Source organism: Falco cherrug, chromosome 6 (genome assembly GCF_023634085.1).
Source record: "Falco cherrug isolate bFalChe1 chromosome 6, bFalChe1.pri, whole genome shotgun sequence".
Classification (NCBI taxonomy): Eukaryota; Metazoa; Chordata; class Aves; order Falconiformes; family Falconidae; genus Falco; species Falco cherrug.
The window spans coordinates 43419506-43440759 of record NC_073702.1 but is presented as its reverse complement, the minus strand read 5'-3'; the positions used below and the strand labels follow the sequence as shown (position 1 = coordinate 43440759).

Below are 21254 nucleotides of genomic sequence, written 5' to 3'. Positions count from 1 at the left end.
AAAAATAATGTTTCTATGAAAATCTAAATTATCACGTATTAGTACACTGTTTTCCTTTTGCATTGATCTAAAACTGATACTGTGTTGTGTTGTTTTTCTTAATTCCCTGCATAGTGGGCAGTGCTGACATGCGGACATTGTTTTTGTAATGAGTGTATAGCTATCATCATAGAACAGTACAGCGTTGGCACCCGCCGGAGCTCAATTAAATGTGCCATTTGCAGGCAGACAACATCTCATAAAGAAATATCTTACGTCTTCACTGCAGAATCTGCAAATCAGGAGGATGATATTCCTGTAAAGGTATGTTGTTTATATGAGCTTTGTGGCCCAAACTTTTTCAGCAGTGTGTATTTGTTGTGTTTTGTTGCACGCTGCATCTATGCAGACGAATCTACCCAGTTCTTATAAGTAGGTTCACTTTTTTTTTTGTTTATAATGGGTATAGTTCTTTTCCTTTTGAATTGGATGAGATGTATATAGGCTTTTCTTATAATGTAATCAATGTTTTTGGATTCTTCCCCAAGGAAGGTTGCACATTTTCCTGTCAAGTAAAAGATTTCTTGGGTTTTTTTTGGTTTTTTTTTTGGTTCAGGTGGTTTTTTTCTAACTTACCCTTTTCACAACATTTAAGGCTTTTGGAAACAAAACATGAAAGTAAACAGTGTGAAAGAGGGTATCTTTTTAACACCTACTCTTTAAATGTGCCTGAGGAAAGGAAATTACACATCTGTTAAAGTAATGCTGTCTTAGGGTGTGGCGGGGAGGGACAGCTTTTGCTGAGCTTTGGTTATGTTTGGGGTATTTTTTTAAGCATTTGGCACCGGGTAGAATAAATTGCTGTTTGTATCCAGGTGATTAGGGTTGGGGTTTTTTTTTTCTTATGGTGGTTTTGGCTTTTTGTAGCCAAGGAGAGATGAGGCATAGTTGTGATGTGTTTGCTTGAAATGATTAGTTTGAGAAAGCTGTCTGTACTATGAGGCTGTTAGGATGATGTAAATATTTCAAATTAAATCTTCATTGTGAGCCAGAGAACATGAATCCTGACTCTCAACTTAAGATTCATTATCTGGAATTTTTCTTGAGCTACCTGAGAAGCAGAGTAGTTGTTTTGCATTTTGCATATCTATGGTAATATTGTCTGCTGTAGGAACCATAATTAGGAGGAAAGAAACTGACTGCTTTTTTAGTAGAGGTGAACGAAAAACCTGAAGGGAGTTTATTTCTATGCTTTCTCCATCTAACTTGGCCAATAACAAATTAGTGGACAGATTTTATTGAGTATATCCAGTAACTTGTCCCAAAGTTTATTCAGTAATAAATCAAATAGTAGTGAAGAAAATAGAAAAATGTTAATCCTGTAAAATACTATTTCTCAAAAATAATGCTTTCCATTGGAACCCGTTGACCATGAATTTGTTCTTTGGAGAAGGGTTTCTCTGGTGTGGTGTTAGGGACATTCTCTTTTCCTCACAAGTGTCATCAATAACATGGTTGTGAGGCCTCTTTCTTCAAGATCACCCCCAATTCTTTCCATCTAGTAGTGTGCTGTAAGCTTTTTCTCTGTATTCTGGATGAGTGTTGACTCGATGTAGCTGGATACTCTGCAAGTATTCTTTCTGGGTTTTTTTGGTTTTGTTTGAAAAATCAGAAGGAAAACCTTGGGAAAACTATTCGTGCTTCTTGCCTATCTCTGTGTTTTAAACTTGTCGGTATTTGGCTAAAACTTCACTGACTGGATACATATACCTACTGAAAAGTTGACTGTCGATTAAAGACTGAATTTTAGTCTTAAAATAGCTCCCTATCTGAGCAGTTTGTTTCTCATGGCTTTCCGCTAACAAAGTACAGCTCTGTTGAAGACTGGTAGCTGTTCTCTGCAGTAACTTTCTGTTTATTCCTTTTAGCCTAACTTTCTGAGGAGACAAGGTCTTTTCATTGTACTGTCTTACTTATCCCTTAATTTAGCAACCCATTAGATCATTTCAAACAGCTTGGCAGAGAGTCTGAGTTTCAAAGGTAATCAATTTTCTTCAAGTCTTATTAAAATAGCCATACACATAAAGTATGTCTCCTACTTAAAAAAATACTGTAGCTTGACTTTACTACAAAAGAGATCTTAAAGTTCAAGTCTGTGGGGGAAACTTTATTTGTAATTTGTATGCTGCCCTAATGACAAACGTTAATGAACCTCTAGACAGAAATATGTAGGAGATTGGTTCTGATTGCACTGTTTTATCTACTTTTCTTAGTAACAGAGGGTTTTCCTTGGGCTGAAGGCAGGGGTGGAGGAAGAGACAGCATCTCCATGAGTCTTTAGTAATACTGACATAAATGTGGCGCATAGGTACATTTTTTGCTTTGCAGAAATCTGTTATAGAATAGTGTTAAACCAAAAAACTGGTTATTACAGTTGTGGAAAAAACCAGAGGATTCTGGAATAAAATGCAAACATGAAAAAAAGAATACCTATAATATTTTTATTTAGATGATCCTGCTATCTTTAATTAAACTATGATTATAATATAGCTGGACATACCAATCATAGTTTGATTAGTATAGTTAAAAGTAATAACACAATGTGCTGACAAAGACTTCTGTGGTATCTGTGCAAGTCTCCGTCAACCTTGCGGGTATACTAGGGTTGCTGTCTTGTACTGAAGTCAGTGCTACCACGTTCACAGTAGTTCATGTCAGCCTCCCTGAACAACTGGAATTCCATTTTGAGCTCAAATCATTAGATTTGAAGTAGTTGACGGCATGTGGCGCCAGGGGGAGTAAATACACCGTGTATTTGAAGTGCTAGTTCTTAGGACCTTGCTATATATGTGTTTTAACAGATTATTTCCTCAGTGTTTAGAGATACCACCCTATTTCTAACAAGAAAAATTCAAATACGTTTAATAGATTACATTGAGCAACTAAATTTCATAAATAAAACACAGAAGGATAATGTCATTTACTGTCCTTTGCAAAGAGTTGTAGTGTTTTCTTGTAGTATTTCTTCGTCAACACTTTGGGCAAAGCAAAAACACGAATTCTGTGAATTTGCATGGTGTCTTGAGCAAGGCCCCGTTCATGAAAAGTCTTCATTCATGGAGAACATTAATGAAACATTCATGAAAAATTAACAGTTCATACTGTAGCTTCACTGTATGTACTATCGAAACAACCAGCATTTTAGCATTGTTAAAAATTTCTACCTCGTATTCCTTTAAGGACTGTTAACAAAGAATTACTAACTTACTATGGTTTCTATAGAATACTGAGGTTAAGATCAGTATCTTACAGCATATAATATGAAAATTGTGTGATTTATTCAGCATTTACATTTTTACCTGAACTTTCTCAGACCTCTGGTCTCTTTATTTTCTTCTGTTGTGTTGTATACATCTTGCTTTTCATTGTACCAGGACTAGCTATCTTAAGTTAATGTCTTAGATGCAAAATGAGTGCTGTAAATGGCAGCATTTTATTCTAAGAGATTACTGGCATCCTTGCCTGTTCTGGTTCCGTAAAAGCTTCCACTGTGGTCAGTATCGCAGTGGGTATTGCCAGCCTGTCACCTGAGACAGAAATTGTTTGTTAGAGGGTAGTTTTGATTCTAATGTGTCCTGCTCCATAATTAATTACAACTAGCTAATCAGTTTATAAATACTTATCTGGATATTCAACAAAATGGCAAACTCGGGTTGAATGGGTAATGGATGGGGTAACATTTTTTTTAAGATGCACTGAAAACAAATAACTCATAATAGCAAGGGTATTTCTGTCAGTTTCACCTCTTCCTAAATATTGAGAACAAAACTGAATTTTGTGTGCTGTGAATGAAAACTTTAGTCATTTGTTAGTTCAATGACAAGCCTATATGTAGTTTGTCTACTATAATGTAAGCAGAGAGGTGGATAACTTTTCACACTTGGTTATCTTATTTTTAAAAATAGAGCAAAAAGACTGTAACCACTTTGATTGTTGTGCTGTTCTTTGCCAGAGTTCCTCTGACCAATCTTGTACAAAGTTCCATTTGTAACACCTGAGTCACAGGAAGTCTGGAGGGTGGAAAAATCAACAACAGTGGCTAAAGTTGCTATCTCTTACAGCAGGAAAAAATAGGACCTATGGTAAGGTCCAAAAAATGTCTCTGAGGAAAAGACAGAGCAGATTAGCTAGAATTTTCATCATTGAATCAAAGATGAATTGTATCAGAAAAGCACATAAATGACCCTGGAATATATAGGAATATTAGGAATATATAAGAAAAAAGTTAGTTTCAGATCTTCTAACTGCAGGTGATTATGATTGGCAGGCAGCTGCCATAGGGCTGCAAATGTGTCATTCATCCTTGCAGATCATAACACCTACTGACATACCAATTGTTCATTGTCTATCTGACTTTTGGAAACAGTGTTAATGTCTACCAGGTGCAACAGAGGTGACGTGGAAAAAAGCGGGTTTGTGTCTGTGACAAAGTTGGAATCGGTATGGAAGACCCTGGGAAATAAAATGGTACTGCTTATTGCAGCCTCTGGTAACACAGTGCGCAGAAAGTCTTTTACATGTATTTCTGGAGCGTTCATTTAGCTGCATAATGTATGAATGATCAAGTAGCCCAGCATCGGTTCCAAACTTGTGCCTAGACTGCTGACATCCTTCCCTGCCAGTTCTGCAGGCAGCATAACTTCAGTAAATTTGATCTGTCATTGTAGGAAGCCAACATAGTTAATTCAATGTTCAGAGGACAGGTGCAGACAGAAATAAAACAATATTTGTCCAGCTGAATCTAGCATGGCTTGAAATGACTATGCATGTAAGAGCTAGTAGGAATTAAATAAGGGCTTCTTAAAAAAGCCACATTAGGTAAAATTACTGTGATACAAAGTACATACTGGAGGAAATAGAGGGAGAAACTAAAGAACTGTTTCTTGAAATCATCTTCCCAACTTAAGGGGAAAAGAGTACAGAAATCAAAGTGGACAAGAAGTAGAATGTAGTATTGGATTCATTAAGCACTGAAATACTTCTGAATGCAGAATATGAAGATGTTTTCATTGCAGCGTGCAATCCTTCAATAATTAATTTTATTAACCAGTTTCTTATTATTTTAAAAATAATTAACAAGCATCATAGTACTGAGTATAAGTTTGGTGTTGTCAGAGTGAGAAACAAAAGCAACAGAAAGAGCATTCAGGTAAGTGTTTTTTCATTGCCGGTTTTCAAGAGATGTGAAGGAAGGGAAACTTAAAAGTGCGTTTGGAAGATTCTGTAAAGATTGTACCACTAAGTCAAACCTCCGGGGGCTTAACTGCTATGTTTGGTGCAGCTGGACTGCTTGGGCTACCCACTCTGCCTCATGCAGAACTAGATAGGTGTATCTGTGTGGCGCTTCATTTTTCCGTGTACTGTACATGCTGTAATACACTGCTGATCCTACAGCAGTGCATTATAAGGGAGACATAAAAGCAGTTCAGTGCTACTTAACCTGCCCTTCCTCCAGGTTGCTTATTTTTCAAATTCCTGTAAGACAGTGCAAGAGTCCTAATATAATGTTATTTAATAAAGCAATGAATGTGGAAGGAATTGTTTAATATCCTACTTTACTAATGCTCTTCCTTGACTTTTCAAAGGGAAGTCATTCCACAAAAGTGGAAGCTGTGGTCCGAACGCTGAAGAGAATTCAATTTAAGGATCCAGGGGCTAAATCCTTAGTTTTCTCAACGGTATTAATCACCATTTTCTGTTTTGTCTTTGTGTGTGTTTAAAACGGTCATAATATTTTCAGGCTTTAGTTTAGCTACAAAAATGTTGAATCACTCTGTACAGCCACTTGATTGTTTTGAGAATTTGTAGGGCAATTCATGTAACTGGGACATGAACAATGATTGTAGTCAACAGATGTAAAAGCTTGTTTCTTCAAAGGGCAAACAGATTTATATGGGAGCATTAGAAATTCTAGACATTTTTCTTCAGATATTTTTGATACATTGTAAAACTGGTTTTGTGATGGCTGCCAAATTATTTTATTCAAGGTTATCTTTTTAATTGCATTTCTTATTTAGTTTTATGGTAGGTTCAGTTCCTGGCACATTAGTCTCTTTTTTTTCTTTCTCATTTCCCCCCCCTGTTTTTAAGTTGCAAATGCCAGTATTTTGAAAGTAGTTTCTATCTACTGTTTTTTAGGGAAGTTAATTGTATGTTTTAGTTGTTGTTGTTTGTAATGTTGAGTTACTTTTACTGTGTTGTGTGCTTTTGTTTGTTTTTTACAGTGGCAAGATGTGTTGGACATAATTTCAAAAGCTTTATATGACAACAACATGATTTTTTCTCAGATCAATGGAATCAGTAAATTTCAGGTACACAAAGAATATTTTTCTTAAAAGTATTTTCAGTGGGGAAAATTACAGTTCATAGAAGTTAATATGATCCTTTCAATTCATTGCTTCATTTGAGAAACTGAAAGGTCAGCAAATTTGTTCAGCAGAAGCTTTGATCTCTGAACTCCTTGATTCTGAGAATTGTAATCACAAAAAGCCACAATTTAAACCCTTCAGAGATAAACAGTTCATTCACATTTGAAAAGGAAGTGTTGGCATGGATGTTAAGGATGAGGCACACTGATCAGCCAGGATGCAGGATTGTCACTCTGGGGCCCATAGTAGCTGCTATAATTTCTTGAAAATAGAGATGTTCTCCACACGCTTCATTGAGGAACTTTTGTCATGCTGCCGTGATGTTTGCCTTTTAGGAAAATCTCTCTGCGTTTAAATATGATCCCAACATCAACATTTTGTTGCTGCCTCTTCACACGGGTTCCAATGGACTAAACATCATCGAAGCAACTCACGTTCTGCTTGTAGAACCCATTCTGAATCCTGCACATGAGCTACAGGCTATTGGCAGAGTACATCGTATTGGTCAAACAAAGTAAGAATTAAAATTGCGTTAACTGGTTTAGATATGGTCCAGAGTAGAACTGCATACTGCAATAAGAATAAATCTAGTTCACTGAACTTCTCAATTTTGGAGATGAGTGTTTTCACAGGAATCCTATTTTTAAAGATGATAAGAGACAGAAAGATTTTTTTTAAAAAAAAAAGTTTGCTGAAAATACACAATGTGTATTTTAAGGAATTCTTTTGTGTTATGAGAGTAAGATGCAGAAGCAAATTGCAGTTAGGAAGAGTAGTAGACTCTTGAGTCCAAAGTCCTGAAAAGACTTGTTCAGCTTCTGCCCTATTTTATATGTGCCATTGATACCTTGTTTTTTAACTTCAAGGTTCTGCTTGTAAGCATGTCCAGAAATGTCTTCGCTTTGCAGGTCTGAGCAACTTGCCATTTATGTCACAAGTTCAGGCATGGTCCTTCCTAGTGTCATTGAGAGGCTCCTTCTAGCTGGTCATTCCCACTTCCAGATTAGAAGCTGCATAAGTTGTTGGGTTTTCACTTAACAAAGGTTTTGGAATGTTTATCCTGAACAGATAAGATGTATATGTTTTACCTTAGGTTTTATGTCATTTGAAAAAGTAATTTAAAATCCCTGTACATGAACAAGAAAAATAGCTGGAATCAATTCTGGAATAATAATATTCTAGAATAACTGTGCATTTTGTGTTCTGGAAATGGATACAAAGCAAGAGGACATGAATGAGCATGTGTGTGAAAGGATGTTTTTGAACAGGTGTGTATTTGGGAGTGTTGGTAAAGATTTTGAATTAACTGCAGGCATGGGAAAGATTGATTGCAACAGCCTCCATTATAATTTTACATGACGCTGGCACAAAAGGTCTGGCAAAAACCTCACAATAAAACCAGCAAGAATGTGTGCTGTACTTCTTAAGAACTAAGACTTCAGCAATGCTTACTTGAAAAAGGGCTGTGTTCAAGTACAGTGATCATAAGGGAACACTGTGTTTAGTTTCACTGGTGCAACTATTACCATTTCCGTTGCGTTCTTACTCTTTTTTTTTTTTTTTGGTAGGCTTTTGTTTGTGAACCACAAAGTATTCCCCCATCATTTCTGTGTGTAACATTACCTACCAAAGTTTCAATATAAGATCTGAAAATCATCCAAGCACTTTCAAGGGTTCATATCTTGAGAAGTGTTTATACTGGGGGGCCTGGAATGACTTTCCATTTTTATCTTTGGAGCAGACTCTTTTCCATTTCACTTGTGCCTGACACTTTTGAAATTTTATTTGGTAAATGGAGCTCTCATTTTATGTTTATTGACGTTTTGGGTTATATGTTGTATGAGTGCTTACGATTTCATGTTTGCTGACTACAGTTACTGACTTCTAAAAGAAAAAAGTATAGTATTTTGCCATCTTCAAGAACAACATTGTTAAAACTCTGGGACTGAGCTTTAATTATCCATCACACTGAGCTCTCTCCTGGACTCACTTGTGACAGTGCAGTATAAACATTGTATATAGCCAGTGGGCCAAAGTCATTTCTTTAAACAACAATCTAGGTTCTTGAAGGCTGTTTGTTTGTAGCAGGGACACAGAAAGCAGAACTTTGCCCAGCATCTGCTTTAGGATTTTAGTTAATACAGCTTATATTCATTTAGTATGTGATCCAGCCAAGTGGAAGTGTGTGCTCTGGGACCCACTAAGTATCCTTAAATGTCAATGAAAGTTGTTAATCGCCTTGTAAGATTTTTTTTTTTTCTTAATACAGAGGTGGTTTTTTTTAAACACTTAAAATAATTAGTATAAGACTTAAATGTGGTCTTGAACTTTGACAGGAACAGCATAACTTCTGCTGACTTCTGGTTTTGTTTGCTTTTTTTTAAAAAAAACACATTCAGGTCTACCATTGTTCATAGGTTCCTGATAAAAGCAACAATAGAAGAGAGAATGCAGGCTATGCTGAAAACTGTAGATCGAAGGTATGTGTGGAATTTTTTTTAAAACATCATTAATGCACGGAAAATGAAAAGGTGGTTCTCAACCATACTTTTATTACAGTTAGATATGTGTATCTTAAATATAAACATCAACTGTTCTTCAAATTGTTTTGACTGACAAAAAAGTTTGAAGACTTGAAAAATTGATCTTTTAACCTCGTTCTTGTAACTTGAAGCTTAAGGTATTTTAATTCTCTGGAGAATATTTTGGTTACATTTTGTATTTCATAAAAGCCCAATTGATTAATAAATCATGTGTTAGGCAAACCGAAAAGATAAATCATATTTCCATTAGTATGAAAGCATTGCAATTAATGGAGTAATACAAAGTCTGCCACTGGAGTAACAGCATATGTTACAAGTTCTAATATAGGACATTAATTCTTTCTGTCATTATTTGTAAATTCTGCAAACCTAGTCTGTCAGTGCTGTGTCACAGTGGTTGGATTTGCAGTCAGTGCAAGTGTTGTCCAGATGCTAGCTCATAAGTCAGTCTGGTGAGCAGACACAGAAAGCTGTTTTCACTGTTTATCTTACCAAAATCTACAAGTAATAACGGACTGGGAGTGGAACAAAAGTGATACTTATGTTCTTTATGCAGGAAGTATAAGAGGTTGTTTGTACTTCTTTAGCTATATTGCATACACATATAAAATCAAGGACGAGGCCTTAGTTTAAGGCAATTAGTTATTTTTCCAGTTTTGTGACTGTTACAGAGTATGAGACTAAAAGCTTGCATATCTTTGGCTGTAGTTATGAAAGATTTCAGCTTTAGGTTCGAAAGAAGGATTTAATCAGTTTCCATATCTGTAAAGTAGCACTACTTTTGCATATAAAATTCAGATAAATGTACAGTGGCTGAATGATCCAATGAAGGCTATTGTTTTGAAAGTAATATCAAACTTTACGCTTGGAAGCTGAAGCCAATTCCTGAAATGTTAAGAGGGCAAAGCGGATTATCCCACGTTCTGCTGCCTCTGCAGCGTTTGGTGTTGACCACTGGTAGGGACAGTAGATGGACTTTGTACCTTGCTCAGAATGTGCAAGAGAAGTAGCTGATCGGTGTAATTTCCCTGGCAGAAAATACGTTTTCTGCTGAGCTTCAAAGCTGAACAGTTACTGGGCTCTGAACCATGTGGTCTCTTCCATGTGTACAGCTTGTTACTTCAGTTGATTCCTTCTCTGATGCCTGCATGCAATTTTTTCCCACAGCCACACGAGCTCTTCCATGAAACAGTCAGAAGCCTCAGTTCTGACAGTGGCAGATTTGGCTGACCTTTTTACAGAGGAAACTGAAGAACTTGAGTAAAAACATTGGTTTGGCCTAATGAAATCAGAAAGTACCTGACGTAATAAGCACTGGTATATAATCCGCTTGATCTGTTACTCCTGTAAACATCATATAACATTTGTCCATAACAGAGCTATTGGAAACTGAAGTCTTAATTGTTACTGTTTTATTCTGTGGTGAAGTTCTTAGCAGCACATACTTCTGATAGCACTGGAGAAAACTTGCACTTTGCACATTATACGAAAACATGGATTTTATTCCCAAAGAGCATTTGAGCTGGATGCTAAAACTGAGATCCTGGACCCTTGGTTGAGAGGATTTTTACCATCAGGTTTGACTGGCTAGTAGCTCAGTCTGAGAGCAAAACTATGTGGGTGGTTGGGTGGGAAAGGGAAGCAGATAAACACAAATCTAATTTTTTTTACTGTACAAAGAATTGTTAGAAAGAATGACTGTAAATTAATATTCTTCTAGAAAGGGCTTGTTAGCTTTTAATGCAGAGTTACTGCACGTCTTATTGGTAACACTTTAAATAATCTTTACTAATAATTTGGATATTTGTATTAGGCTTTTAGATATTCAGAAAGACTTGTGACAGTTAAAAAATCGTTGTTAATGCTTACTCACTGCAAAATTATGATAATTAAATTATGCTTTTTGTATGTGTGTTGGTCTGGTAATCAGTTAAATACTTGAACTTACTGTACGTGTTTTCACTTATTCCTGAAGCCATGACTAATTTGGTACTTTGTTTAGAAAAAAATAAATAATGCTTTTGTTACAGAATTTTTCAAAATTTAATTGGTTAAGCTGCTGATCACTTTATTTGGTATATACATTTGCTCACCCTGATTTTTTTTTCTGTAGGTCTCCCCTTTAAAGGTGCAGCAATTCACATTCAAAATAGATAAAATTAAGATAGGTGGTCTAATTATTAGGTACATAATCCAAGTTAGATAATCAGTGAAGAGAGGTGAAACTTCATCCTTAGGTATGTGAGATCACTCTACCCTATCTCTATTGACAGTAGAGAGTTTAGAAAACAAATCCAAGCTAACTTTTAGGCTGCTGAAAGTAGATACGTTTTAAGCCTTTGGCATAAATTGTGGGTCTACATTTACACAACATCATTTCTGAAAGTATTACAGAAGCAAGCTCGGTTACACAGTAGATGTTAAACACAGTTTTGTATTTAGAGACTGGGCAAATGTGTATGCATAAGCAACAGGCTACTTCCCGCAAATCACAATATTTACTGTTTCAGTACACGATGGTTTTTCTATATTTTAGAAATCTTACTTGAGGTTGAAATTGAGTCCTTTGAGAAATCTCATCTTGGAATTTGTAATAGTCTTCTAAATAGATTTGCCATATAGTTACTGAGCTTCTTGAGTTCTGTTTTCAGTCATACTACATTTGAGTTGCACTGTTGTGTATTAAGCCTATCCACGTGACAGACAGGGTTTCCGCTGGTAACAACAAATGTGTGTAGAATTTACAAGAATAGTATTGTGGCTTTTTTGGCATTTATAGTCTGTTGTCTTTCTGAACTGATTAGATACTTTGTTCTAATGACTATTTGAGTAAATTTACAGACAATGTATCTTTATTTCCCATATTTGTAAAAGGTTTTAGTATTATCTATATGTTTTGGTTTGGAGATTACTGGTTTTTTGCAGATTACAGTTTGAAGCAAGGGAAATAGAATAGATACTAGACTTTTTTTAAAATTAGATTGATCAAACACAGACTGTGGCATCTCCATCCTTGGATGTATTGGGAACTCAAATGACCCTGAGCAACTTGATCCAGCTTCAAATTTGGCCCTGCTACGAGTGGTGTGTTGGACCAGATGACCTCTCCATGGATCTGTTCCAGCCTAAATTATTGTACAGTGTACTGGAGATCACGCTGTACAGACACTCCAGGAACTCTGAGGGCAGCAACATTCCAGTTCCTCATCGTCCTCAGTGAATTTTAATATTGTACAATGTAATGTGGCTGAACAAGGAGCTGCTGTTTACTCTGAGAAATGTGGAAGCACATAAACTGTGGAAACATGTAGTGTTTACATCCATAGCTCTCATTTTAAGTAACTAGATGTGGGAATAATAGTTGTCAGTGAATGTGAAGAAGAGAGGCAAACTGAAACATATCTGCTGAGAGGTTTCCTGAGCTCTGCTAGGTTTTGGATTATTTATATAAGGACAATGGCATCATTGTTTGTTTACAAAAATGTGGCTTTTGGATTCCTAACCAAAAGCATAGCTTCTCATCAAGCAGTGCATGTTCCTTTACTCCTGACTTCTTTATTTTATGCTCACATAACGGCACGGAATGCCAAAGATCTGGTTCTAGGCGCACTCCCAACTGCCCTGGAGTGCCAGTACCTAAAGCTCTGGAGGTATAATCTTAAAATGTGTATACTAATTGTGTTAAAGCACCTTGTGAAATTGGAAGGTTGAACCATCGGCGTATATAGCCTGTGTCAGTAATAAAATGGATTCTTCAAGTTGCACATAATACTAAGTACAGAGACTAAATTTAAAGAATTACCTTGAAAAAGAAACCAAACTGTAATCTACTGCTTTTTGCCATTCTCTGCAACATTTTCTTTGACACCTTGTGAGGTAAACTTTTTTTCCTTTACTCCCCCGTCCGCCCCCTTGCTAAGGGTGCAGCTTGTACGTCTGCAGTTTTTCTCTTATCAAAGCACAGTGAGACGGTTTTCATGGTGCTGCCATGATTTTGCTGTCTCAGGAGAACACTCTTTTGAAAGACAGTATCTTAGCTGAGAACAAACTTTGTTCTATCATAATAGTTCCAGTATATTCATGGAAATGGTGTTTTCTACAGAAGACACAAATCTATAAATACTGACTACAGTGTTTACATAACTATTGTGTGGACATACCCACAGGCACGTACCAGATTCTCATGTGTTCTCCTGCTAAAACATGGAAACATGATCGAATTGACAGTATTGCTTACCCAGTGAAGTCAATCCCTTTAAAAATGAGGCTCCAACGGATCCCAAAGAACTCAGTGCTGACCTTTCATCTCTTTCAGTTCCCTGACAAATAATTTTGGGAGGTTTTTGGCTGTAGTTGGTGAGGATTTCAGGACAGGTTTTTCTCCCTGTATGTAAGTTCAGTGCCTTATAGAACCGAGCCGTCCTCTTACTTGGGTATCTGTAAAAGCTTGATGCAAGTAGTAGACTTCCTCGAACTATACGATATGAATGGGTTGGAAACTAAGGAGTAGATTCCCTTGTGGTGTTAAATTGAGCTCTGTGAATTTCACTGTTGATCTTTAAATGAGTTTGTAAGGTTCTCATCTGTTCCTGGCATAGACTGATTTAGAAAGCATTTTGTCTTAACCTGTCAGGTAATGTTTTAGCATACTACTGAAAGTCCAGGATGCACTATAGTTTTCACGCATGTTGGATACTACAAAAGAATATTTACCTCAGTCTTTTCATGCATATTAAGGAATGGACATAAGAGTCAATGCATTTTGTTAGATAGGTCTTCCAAAACCACTTTTCTGCCAATACCTGCAGATGGATTCAAGTTGTCTCCCAGCAGACAACCCTCTACTTCAAAAGCAACTGTGCTTCAATACAAACGTGACTGGGATCCGACAGAAGAAAAAATGCGTAGTTGTTTCTGGGTAAAACCATAATTAGACACACTTCCTCCTGTAAGATTCTGTCTGGATTCATGGCTGAGGACCAGTTTATGGTCTTTCTGACACAAACGGTGCTGTCCTCTTTCCATCTGTTTTTGCAATCCTTATGTTATATTTTCCAGGAGTCCCAGAATTATTCATTTAATTAGCAATTACGCTTCAGGTAAATCAGAGGGGAAAAAGTCTGTATTGGTCAATCTTGGCATTGACCAATGTAAGAAAAACTAATCTTGAAATTTATTGCTCCCCCAAGGTAAGGAATTAGATGGGTTTCTAAAGGAAAATCTGGGGTTTTTTTCTAGCTATGAATGGAGCCTGTTGCTGAAGTTAAGCTTCGGAAGACTTACAGCTTTAAAACTGTGATAAGCTTTTCTATAGACTTAAAGGCTATTTGCAAAACCACTGTGCCTGCACTTTTCTTCCTTTTTTTTGGTTGACTGACACAAGTATAATCTTGTAAAGACCTTATACTATAAATGTAGGCTGTAGGTTAAAGGAATTTCATAACAGCGGAAAAAGGAGGTCCAAGACATCCCTCTCTCTCCCCTGTCTGTCTGTCTCCCTTCCTCCATGTTTGTCATCACACCCCCTACACCCCCCCCACCCCAACCTTGCTCAGTTTGTTACAAAGAATGTTTGTGTTTGGTCAGTGGAAGTACAGTAAAAGAGTCTTAATCCATCAAATGGCTACAGCAACACTAGCTTATTGTGTCAGAGGGAAAGTGTCAGGGGTAAAGGAAACTTTAACTTGGTACAAATTCTTTTTAGTACTTGTAATGTCTTCATGCGGGTCTGTTGTTCACCACTGCAGAAGCAAATGTTGAATTTCACTCTAGTAACTTATGTTTCTGGTTTTATATTTTACAGCTGACGTATATAAAGGACCTGGTAAAGTAAGCCTCACTGATTGCTCAGTAATTAGAAGTTTTTTAGTTTTAAAGTCTATAGGTTTTGGGTTCCTAAAGTACACCCGAACCACTGTCGCAAGTCCCAGTGCATCCACTGTCTTCTCTTTAGAGGAGAAGGAAAGAATAGGTAACTACTGAATCACTGCAGGATTGACTTCAAGTCGCAAGTAGTCATTCTAGGTACTCTGCAGTCATACACCATGTAAAGAGCACAGTTAGTTGAACTTGTAGCTTTCAAATGTAGTTAAGGAACGAAGTCATCTTGCGGGGGGGAGGTAAATGACGTAGGGTTTCTAAATACTTGAGTAATTCTACTTAGAAAATTGGGATGTGAGGTACCTGTAAACCTCTGGCTCAATTTCCTTCTGCATACAAGATGTCAGCCATCCAGGGCTTAAATTCCAAGTCCCTTTGTTTTGTGTATTTATAGATTTCATACAAGCAAGTGCCCAGCCCTCTTCATTCAACTGGACACATACTAAATTTTATCAGTTTATAGCAACAGATGTTGTTATTTCTATGGTGTAACATCTCTTGGTTTGATAACAACTTCCGTATCGGGTAGAAACTACCTTTCCAAATTCCACCAAGTGCAATGTCTGACTGCTGACAGGGTGCCCCAAAGTGTAAGTTGTTAGTGTAGCCTGGCTTGGATAGTTGTGGGGGGGTTATTATGCTATTCTTCCTATCCTGTGGGGGCTAGTGAGCTAGCTGGATTCATGCTACGTTGCCATGAATTGCCCCCTCTTTAGGCTAACAGGTTATCATCCTACATCAAACAAGTTTTGCTGATGAATCTAGGCTTTTTCTTGACTGTGTCATTTGGTTAAGGAAGAAAATCTAGACTGCCTGTCTTGTTACCCTGGCAGAGTTTTGTCCTAATCACTCTTGGAGACCCCTGAGATGGAGGACCACAAGTGTGGAAACAGTGACTTTCCATTTGTGGATGCTGATATTGTAAAGGATCAGCTCAATGTTCACAAGCCCATGGGGCCTGCTGGGATTCATCCCAGAGTTCGGAAGAAGCTGGTAGATAATTCTGGCAGGACACTTCTCGATCATCTACCAAAGGCCTTGGGAGTCTGGGGAGGTCCCTGCTGACCGGAGGCTAGCCAGTGTTATTCCAGTTTACAAGAAGGACCCAGTAAAATACAGACATCTTGGTCTAACCTCAGTTCCTGGAAAAAATTACAGAGATAATACCAAATACTATTGATAGTAATTTACAAAATAATGCAATCATCAGGCAGTCAGCATGGGTTCACAAAGGGAGAGTCCTGCTTGATTTTATATTCTTCCGTGATAAGGTCACCCACCTAGTGGATGAAGGGAAGGTGGTGGATGTATTTTATTCTGGATTTTAGTAAGGCTTTTGATACTGTCCCAAACAGCATCCTTCTGGACAAGTTGTCCGGCTGTGGTGACACAGGTCAAGGTGGACTGAAAAAACCACTATGTCTGCGTGGCAGGGTTTGGACAAAATGGCCTTTATTGTTTATACAAATTATTTATATATCTTAGACAGTACGCTGGGAACAAGTATGAACTGGGAGAGTGGCTGGAGAGCAGCCCTGCAGAAAGGGATCTGGGGGTGCTGGTGGACAGCAGGTTCAGTGTGAGCCAGCCAAGAGGGCAAACTGCATCCTGGGGGCAACAAACACAGCAGAACCAGCTGGTCAAGAGAGGCAATTATCCCCCCCGTGTTCAGTGGTGGTGCAGCCTCACCTTGAGCACTGTGCGCAGTTCTGGGCCCCACAGGTAAAGAAGGATGTGAAGGTCCTTGAATGTGTCCAGAGGGCAACAGAGCTGGTGAAAGGGTGGAAAGGATGTCCTAGGAGGGGCAGCTAGGGACTTTGGGCTTGTCTAGACTGGAGAAAAGGAGGCCAAGGGGTGACCTCATAGCTTTCTGCAGCTGCCCGATGAGGGGAAGCGGAAAGGGAGCTGCCCATCTCTTCTCCCTGGTATCCAGTGATAGGATGTGTGGGAATGGTTCAGAGCTGCACCAGGGGAGGTTAAGGCTGGACTTGAGAAGCATTTCTTTACGGAGAGGGTGGTCAAACGCTGGAACAGGCTTCCAGAGAGGCGTTCTGTGCCCCAGGCCTGTCGGTGTTTAAGGCATTTGGGTAATGCCCTTAACAACGTGCTTTAACGTTTGGTCAGCCCTGAATTGCTCAGGCAGTTGGACTAGATGGCTGTCATAGGTCCCTTCCAACTGAAATATTCTGTATGAAAACTGCACTTAAAATGCCAAGGTGCATTCAACCATTTTTAATGGCTTGTTTTGCTCTAATAAAGTGTATGTATATATTCATATGTGTATTCAGCATGTTATGTTGGATAGCCAAATAATTACTATTAAAATATATAAATATAATATAATATTAAATAATAAAAAATAAATAATTAAATACAAAATAAAAATATATAATATGAATATAAAATATATAAAAATATAGGGCCACTGCTCTGCTAGGTGCTTCATAACGCATTTATAAAAACTCAGCTTTAAGGTACATTGATAAGATAGGGAATACATTTTATAAAGAACAGACAAAGCCATTATATTTAATATATTTATTTCTCATTCTCCCACCGTGACATTTTTTTGTTTTCCTTCTTCCCTGTGTGCCATTGATTTGGTTTGTATTCTGTACTGTAGACTTTGAAGCAACACTAGAACAAATGGTGAGGGAATAGAGGACACACTTGACTGAAGTGGTGAGCACCTGCTTTTACATCCCCAAACTGGAAGTTTACTTAAGCAATGTGAAAGTCAGTCAGCCTAAGTCTTTTTTTTTTTTTTTTTCCATTTGGCAGGGAGGAGTATTTTTGTGTAACTTCTATACTAAATTCTAAACATTATCATATTGCACTGTGGAATAATAATTCCTGGGAATGCCTCTATTTCCCCTCTGGCTACCCAGGTTCTGCAAATGGGAAATCTCAATTGCAAAAACTTTCTGGTTTCCTGTTTGTTTACATAAAGGCCATTTCCTGCTCACAGAATGACAAATAATGATACTAATTCTTCCTTCCATGTATATTAACACACACTTATAAGACTATTCAGTCGCTGTAAGCAGCGGAATTGGTTTCTATTCCAGCTTCTCCCAACTTTCTGGAAAGTAAACCTAAGTAGTGCAGGTGTAAACCTAATAGCTCCTCTCTGCAATGTTTGCTTTGATATGGGGCACTTTTGAAAGCATATACGCTATTCTGCTGCAGATTAATAATACTAAATATGATGAGATTTTCCGTAGTGTACTGCTGTTCTTTTATGTGTGCCACCCTCACAGTGCTAACCTTCAAATACCACAGAGAGCATGCTGTGTGCCTTGTCCGCACAGGAGGAGGGCCAGCAGCAAGGAAAGGATGTATATGTGTTGTTTCTCTTCTAGTCTTCTACAAAGTCTTAGTAAAGCAATGTAGGACTGTGGAAATTAATACTGTGCTAAGTGCTGCCACCATTGTTAGGTCTTGAAAGCAGATCTGATGAAAGGACACTGTCCTACAGCTCCTCTTACAGAGACAGAAAGCCCAGAGCATTTCACCACCAGCCAGAAAGAGATGGAGGGAGTATCTGCCAAGCCCCGGTGGTCCATTCATTGCTGCTGCTCTTGCACATGCTGCAGTGGAGCTAGAACCTGCGCTAGATGGAGTTGGAAGAGATGGGGAGGAAGCCGAGGGGAAAATTTGAGGAACAATTGTAAAACCTTCCTCTGAGTGCCCTTCTGCTGATTTTCCTCAGGAAGGAATGAGGAATGATAGGAGCAATGAATAAACAAAGGGTGAAAGATCCTAAGTGTAATCTACTCATTGGAGCTTAATGTTCATCTAAATGCAGCAGCCTATTTTTGTGTGTTCATGATTTGAGAGTATAGTAATTTTCTTATTGAAACCTTGGGGTTTGAATGTGCAGGGCTTTGCAGTCATTGAGCAAATGGGAACATTAAGAAGTTCTACCCCTGTGATGTGATAGGTATTTTAATGTGCACTTCAGAAAGTCACAGGACTCCCTAGCCAGAGTCATGCTGTGGATTTATGAAGGATGACAGTTCAAACTCATAAGATATAAATTTATAGACCTCCCCAAAACAAATTGACAAGTTTTGCTTAATAAAGGGAAGGTAATTAATCACTTCTGCTGAAATGCACGAGTGTCTCTGAAGGGGTGAGACAGTGGACTTCGTAATTGCCGCTTGGGAAGTTTTGCACTTCGTGAGCTTCCATGCCAGCCGAGGGGACGAAGGGCAGTAACCCCACAGCAGTCCCACTGTGCAGGGAAGTGGAGTGCTGAGGCTTGCCAGAGGTTTGAGCCTGCTCTGTCATAAGAGGACTATGTCAAAGATATTTCTGGGGAATCTCTCCTTTTGCATACTTTAATCATTGGGCCTCTTGTTAGCATAGATTTTTCTGTAAAGTTTCTACAATTCTTAACATACGCTCCATTAGCAAACTACCACTGTTCAAAAGGATTTCTCTGTTTTCCCTGTGGAGCATGTATTTAGTTTTTGTTACTCATGCTTAACAATGGGGTGGGTGCCTCTAAATCATGTACAGCTCTCCTTAAAAGCCTCTGAAGTGGAACTGAAGGACATGAAACACCAAGGGGGTAGACACAGGGAACGAAGTGAGGGAGGTTCTACACCTGCCTAGCAAGGGGCACCCTGTGCTGCTGCTGGAGCACGAGAGAGAAACGTGCGAGTCGGGGTACAGGAGGGAGCGGGTCTGGTCCTGTCCTGGTGGCATCAATTCTAAAATAGGTAGAAAAAGCTCTGAGTGGTGTTGGTCTCCACTAACTACACTTTAGGACTCCTATTGTTGGGCACAGGACTTTTTTTTTTTTTTTTGAGGCACTTGGTCCTGTGGAGAGGTTTTAAAGGCCAAAACTATGACCCTGGACTTAACAAGTCTTGAGGGATTCTTTCACTTTTCATTGAACTGAAAACCCCACCTCTTACTCCCACCAGAGAAAGCAGCTGGAAGGGCAAGGGTACGGGAGGGCTTCCGAGGTGCCCTGACTTGGAACTGCAGGTGGAAGTTTGGTGCTGACTGTGCTTTGCAACCTATTGTTGCTGGTTTGCTGGCTGCTTCTGCGCCAGTGATTTCAGCAGATGATGCTGATGTGGGAGAGGGTGAGTTGTGTATTTTGCTTGAAGAAAATACCATCGTTGATTATTTAAATAAGGGTGTTTCCATGGAGCACCTATAGCAACACAGAAACCCTGTAAGCCAGGTTCTTAACATATGCTGCTGCAATTGGCAGCTTTAAAACTTAACCTGAAATCAGAATCCATCATAGCTATGTAATAACAGAAGACAGTCCTTCCTTGGTGTCATGCTGATGTACAGTGGGATGTGGAATAATTTTAGGTGGTACCAAAACAGAATTTATTTCATAACCCTAATTCATCCCCTGGATTAGTTTTCTGCTATAACTTTGTTGCTTACAAAAGGATCACTAGAGCCTTTGTAATATTTTAAGTCAAAACTGATACAGATTTTAAAATAAAACGGTCAGTTGCCTTAGTGTCAGTGGTGCCAGTTCCTTGTTTATTCATGATGTTATTTGGTTACTGTAATAATGTTAAATTTAAAAATAATTTGCAAATGAATCATGGGATAGATCTTTGAATTAATTTAGGGGTTTTTCCTCATATATTGTTTTAGTAATCAAATTACTATGAAGTCTGTAAGTTACCCACTTTTTGTTAGAAAATGCTTCCTTTTATATAAATACATATTAACAAATACTTTGTCAGGTATTTGCAAGCGATCTGGTGTCCTGTAATTTAATTATAGATTTCTGTATGGAAACAGAAAATAATTGAACTGTTCTATTAACAGAATAGTGTGACTAATCAGCTTTTGCAGTGGCAAGTTAATGAATTTTAGAAAGCAACCCACAGGAGAGAAAAGAGCAGTTTTCAATTGTGTTCCAAAACTGAAGTTCCTGGATGATAAGCTAAGAAACAGTACTCGGATTACCTGATCTATTTCCTTGCATTATATAGACGCTGTAGCGTCAATGGAATAATTTATCTAGAAAGTAGCAAAACTAAATTTTAATTTGAAAAATTACCAGGGATGGATAAATGTGCAACTTAATGCTCTCTTGGTCTCTGAGTACCTTAACATTCCTGCAATCGCCTTTCTTTTGTATTCACAATTTGCTGTCAGATTTACATCCTACTGTCTCTTCAGGTTTGCAGCTTTTTCAGAGTCTTTGTAAACACAGATTTTTGTCTTGTATTATCCTGCTACTGATATAATACTTATTGTTGTAATATTCATTAAATATCCTTTTTTTTTCTGTCTTTCTGGTTTGTGGAGAAATAGCTGGCGCCTCTTCTGAGAGACAGTGCTTCATAATTTGTGTTCCTATTCCTCAGCATGTAACTGAACTGTCTGATAGATGTTACCTGTTAAATAGTATCAATTAATAGGAATGCTCTGCATG

General features: G+C 38.1%; 1 protein-coding gene across 1 annotated transcript in view; it reads left to right on the top strand.

The window, feature by feature from the left end:
• SHPRH (SNF2 histone linker PHD RING helicase) overlaps positions 1-21111 on the top strand; it is a 65220-nt gene extending 44109 nt beyond the window's left edge. Inside the window, exons 25-30 of the mRNA XM_055713254.1 lie at positions 115-303; positions 5625-5717; positions 6264-6350; positions 6743-6921; positions 8807-8887; positions 10118-21111. Coding sequence (XP_055569229.1) covers positions 115-303; positions 5625-5717; positions 6264-6350; positions 6743-6921; positions 8807-8887; positions 10118-10214 — 726 coding nt within the window. The 3' untranslated portion in view covers positions 10215-21111. The remainder of the gene's footprint in view (positions 1-114; positions 304-5624; positions 5718-6263; positions 6351-6742; positions 6922-8806; positions 8888-10117) is intronic.
• Positions 21112-21254: the final 143 nt, after the last annotated feature.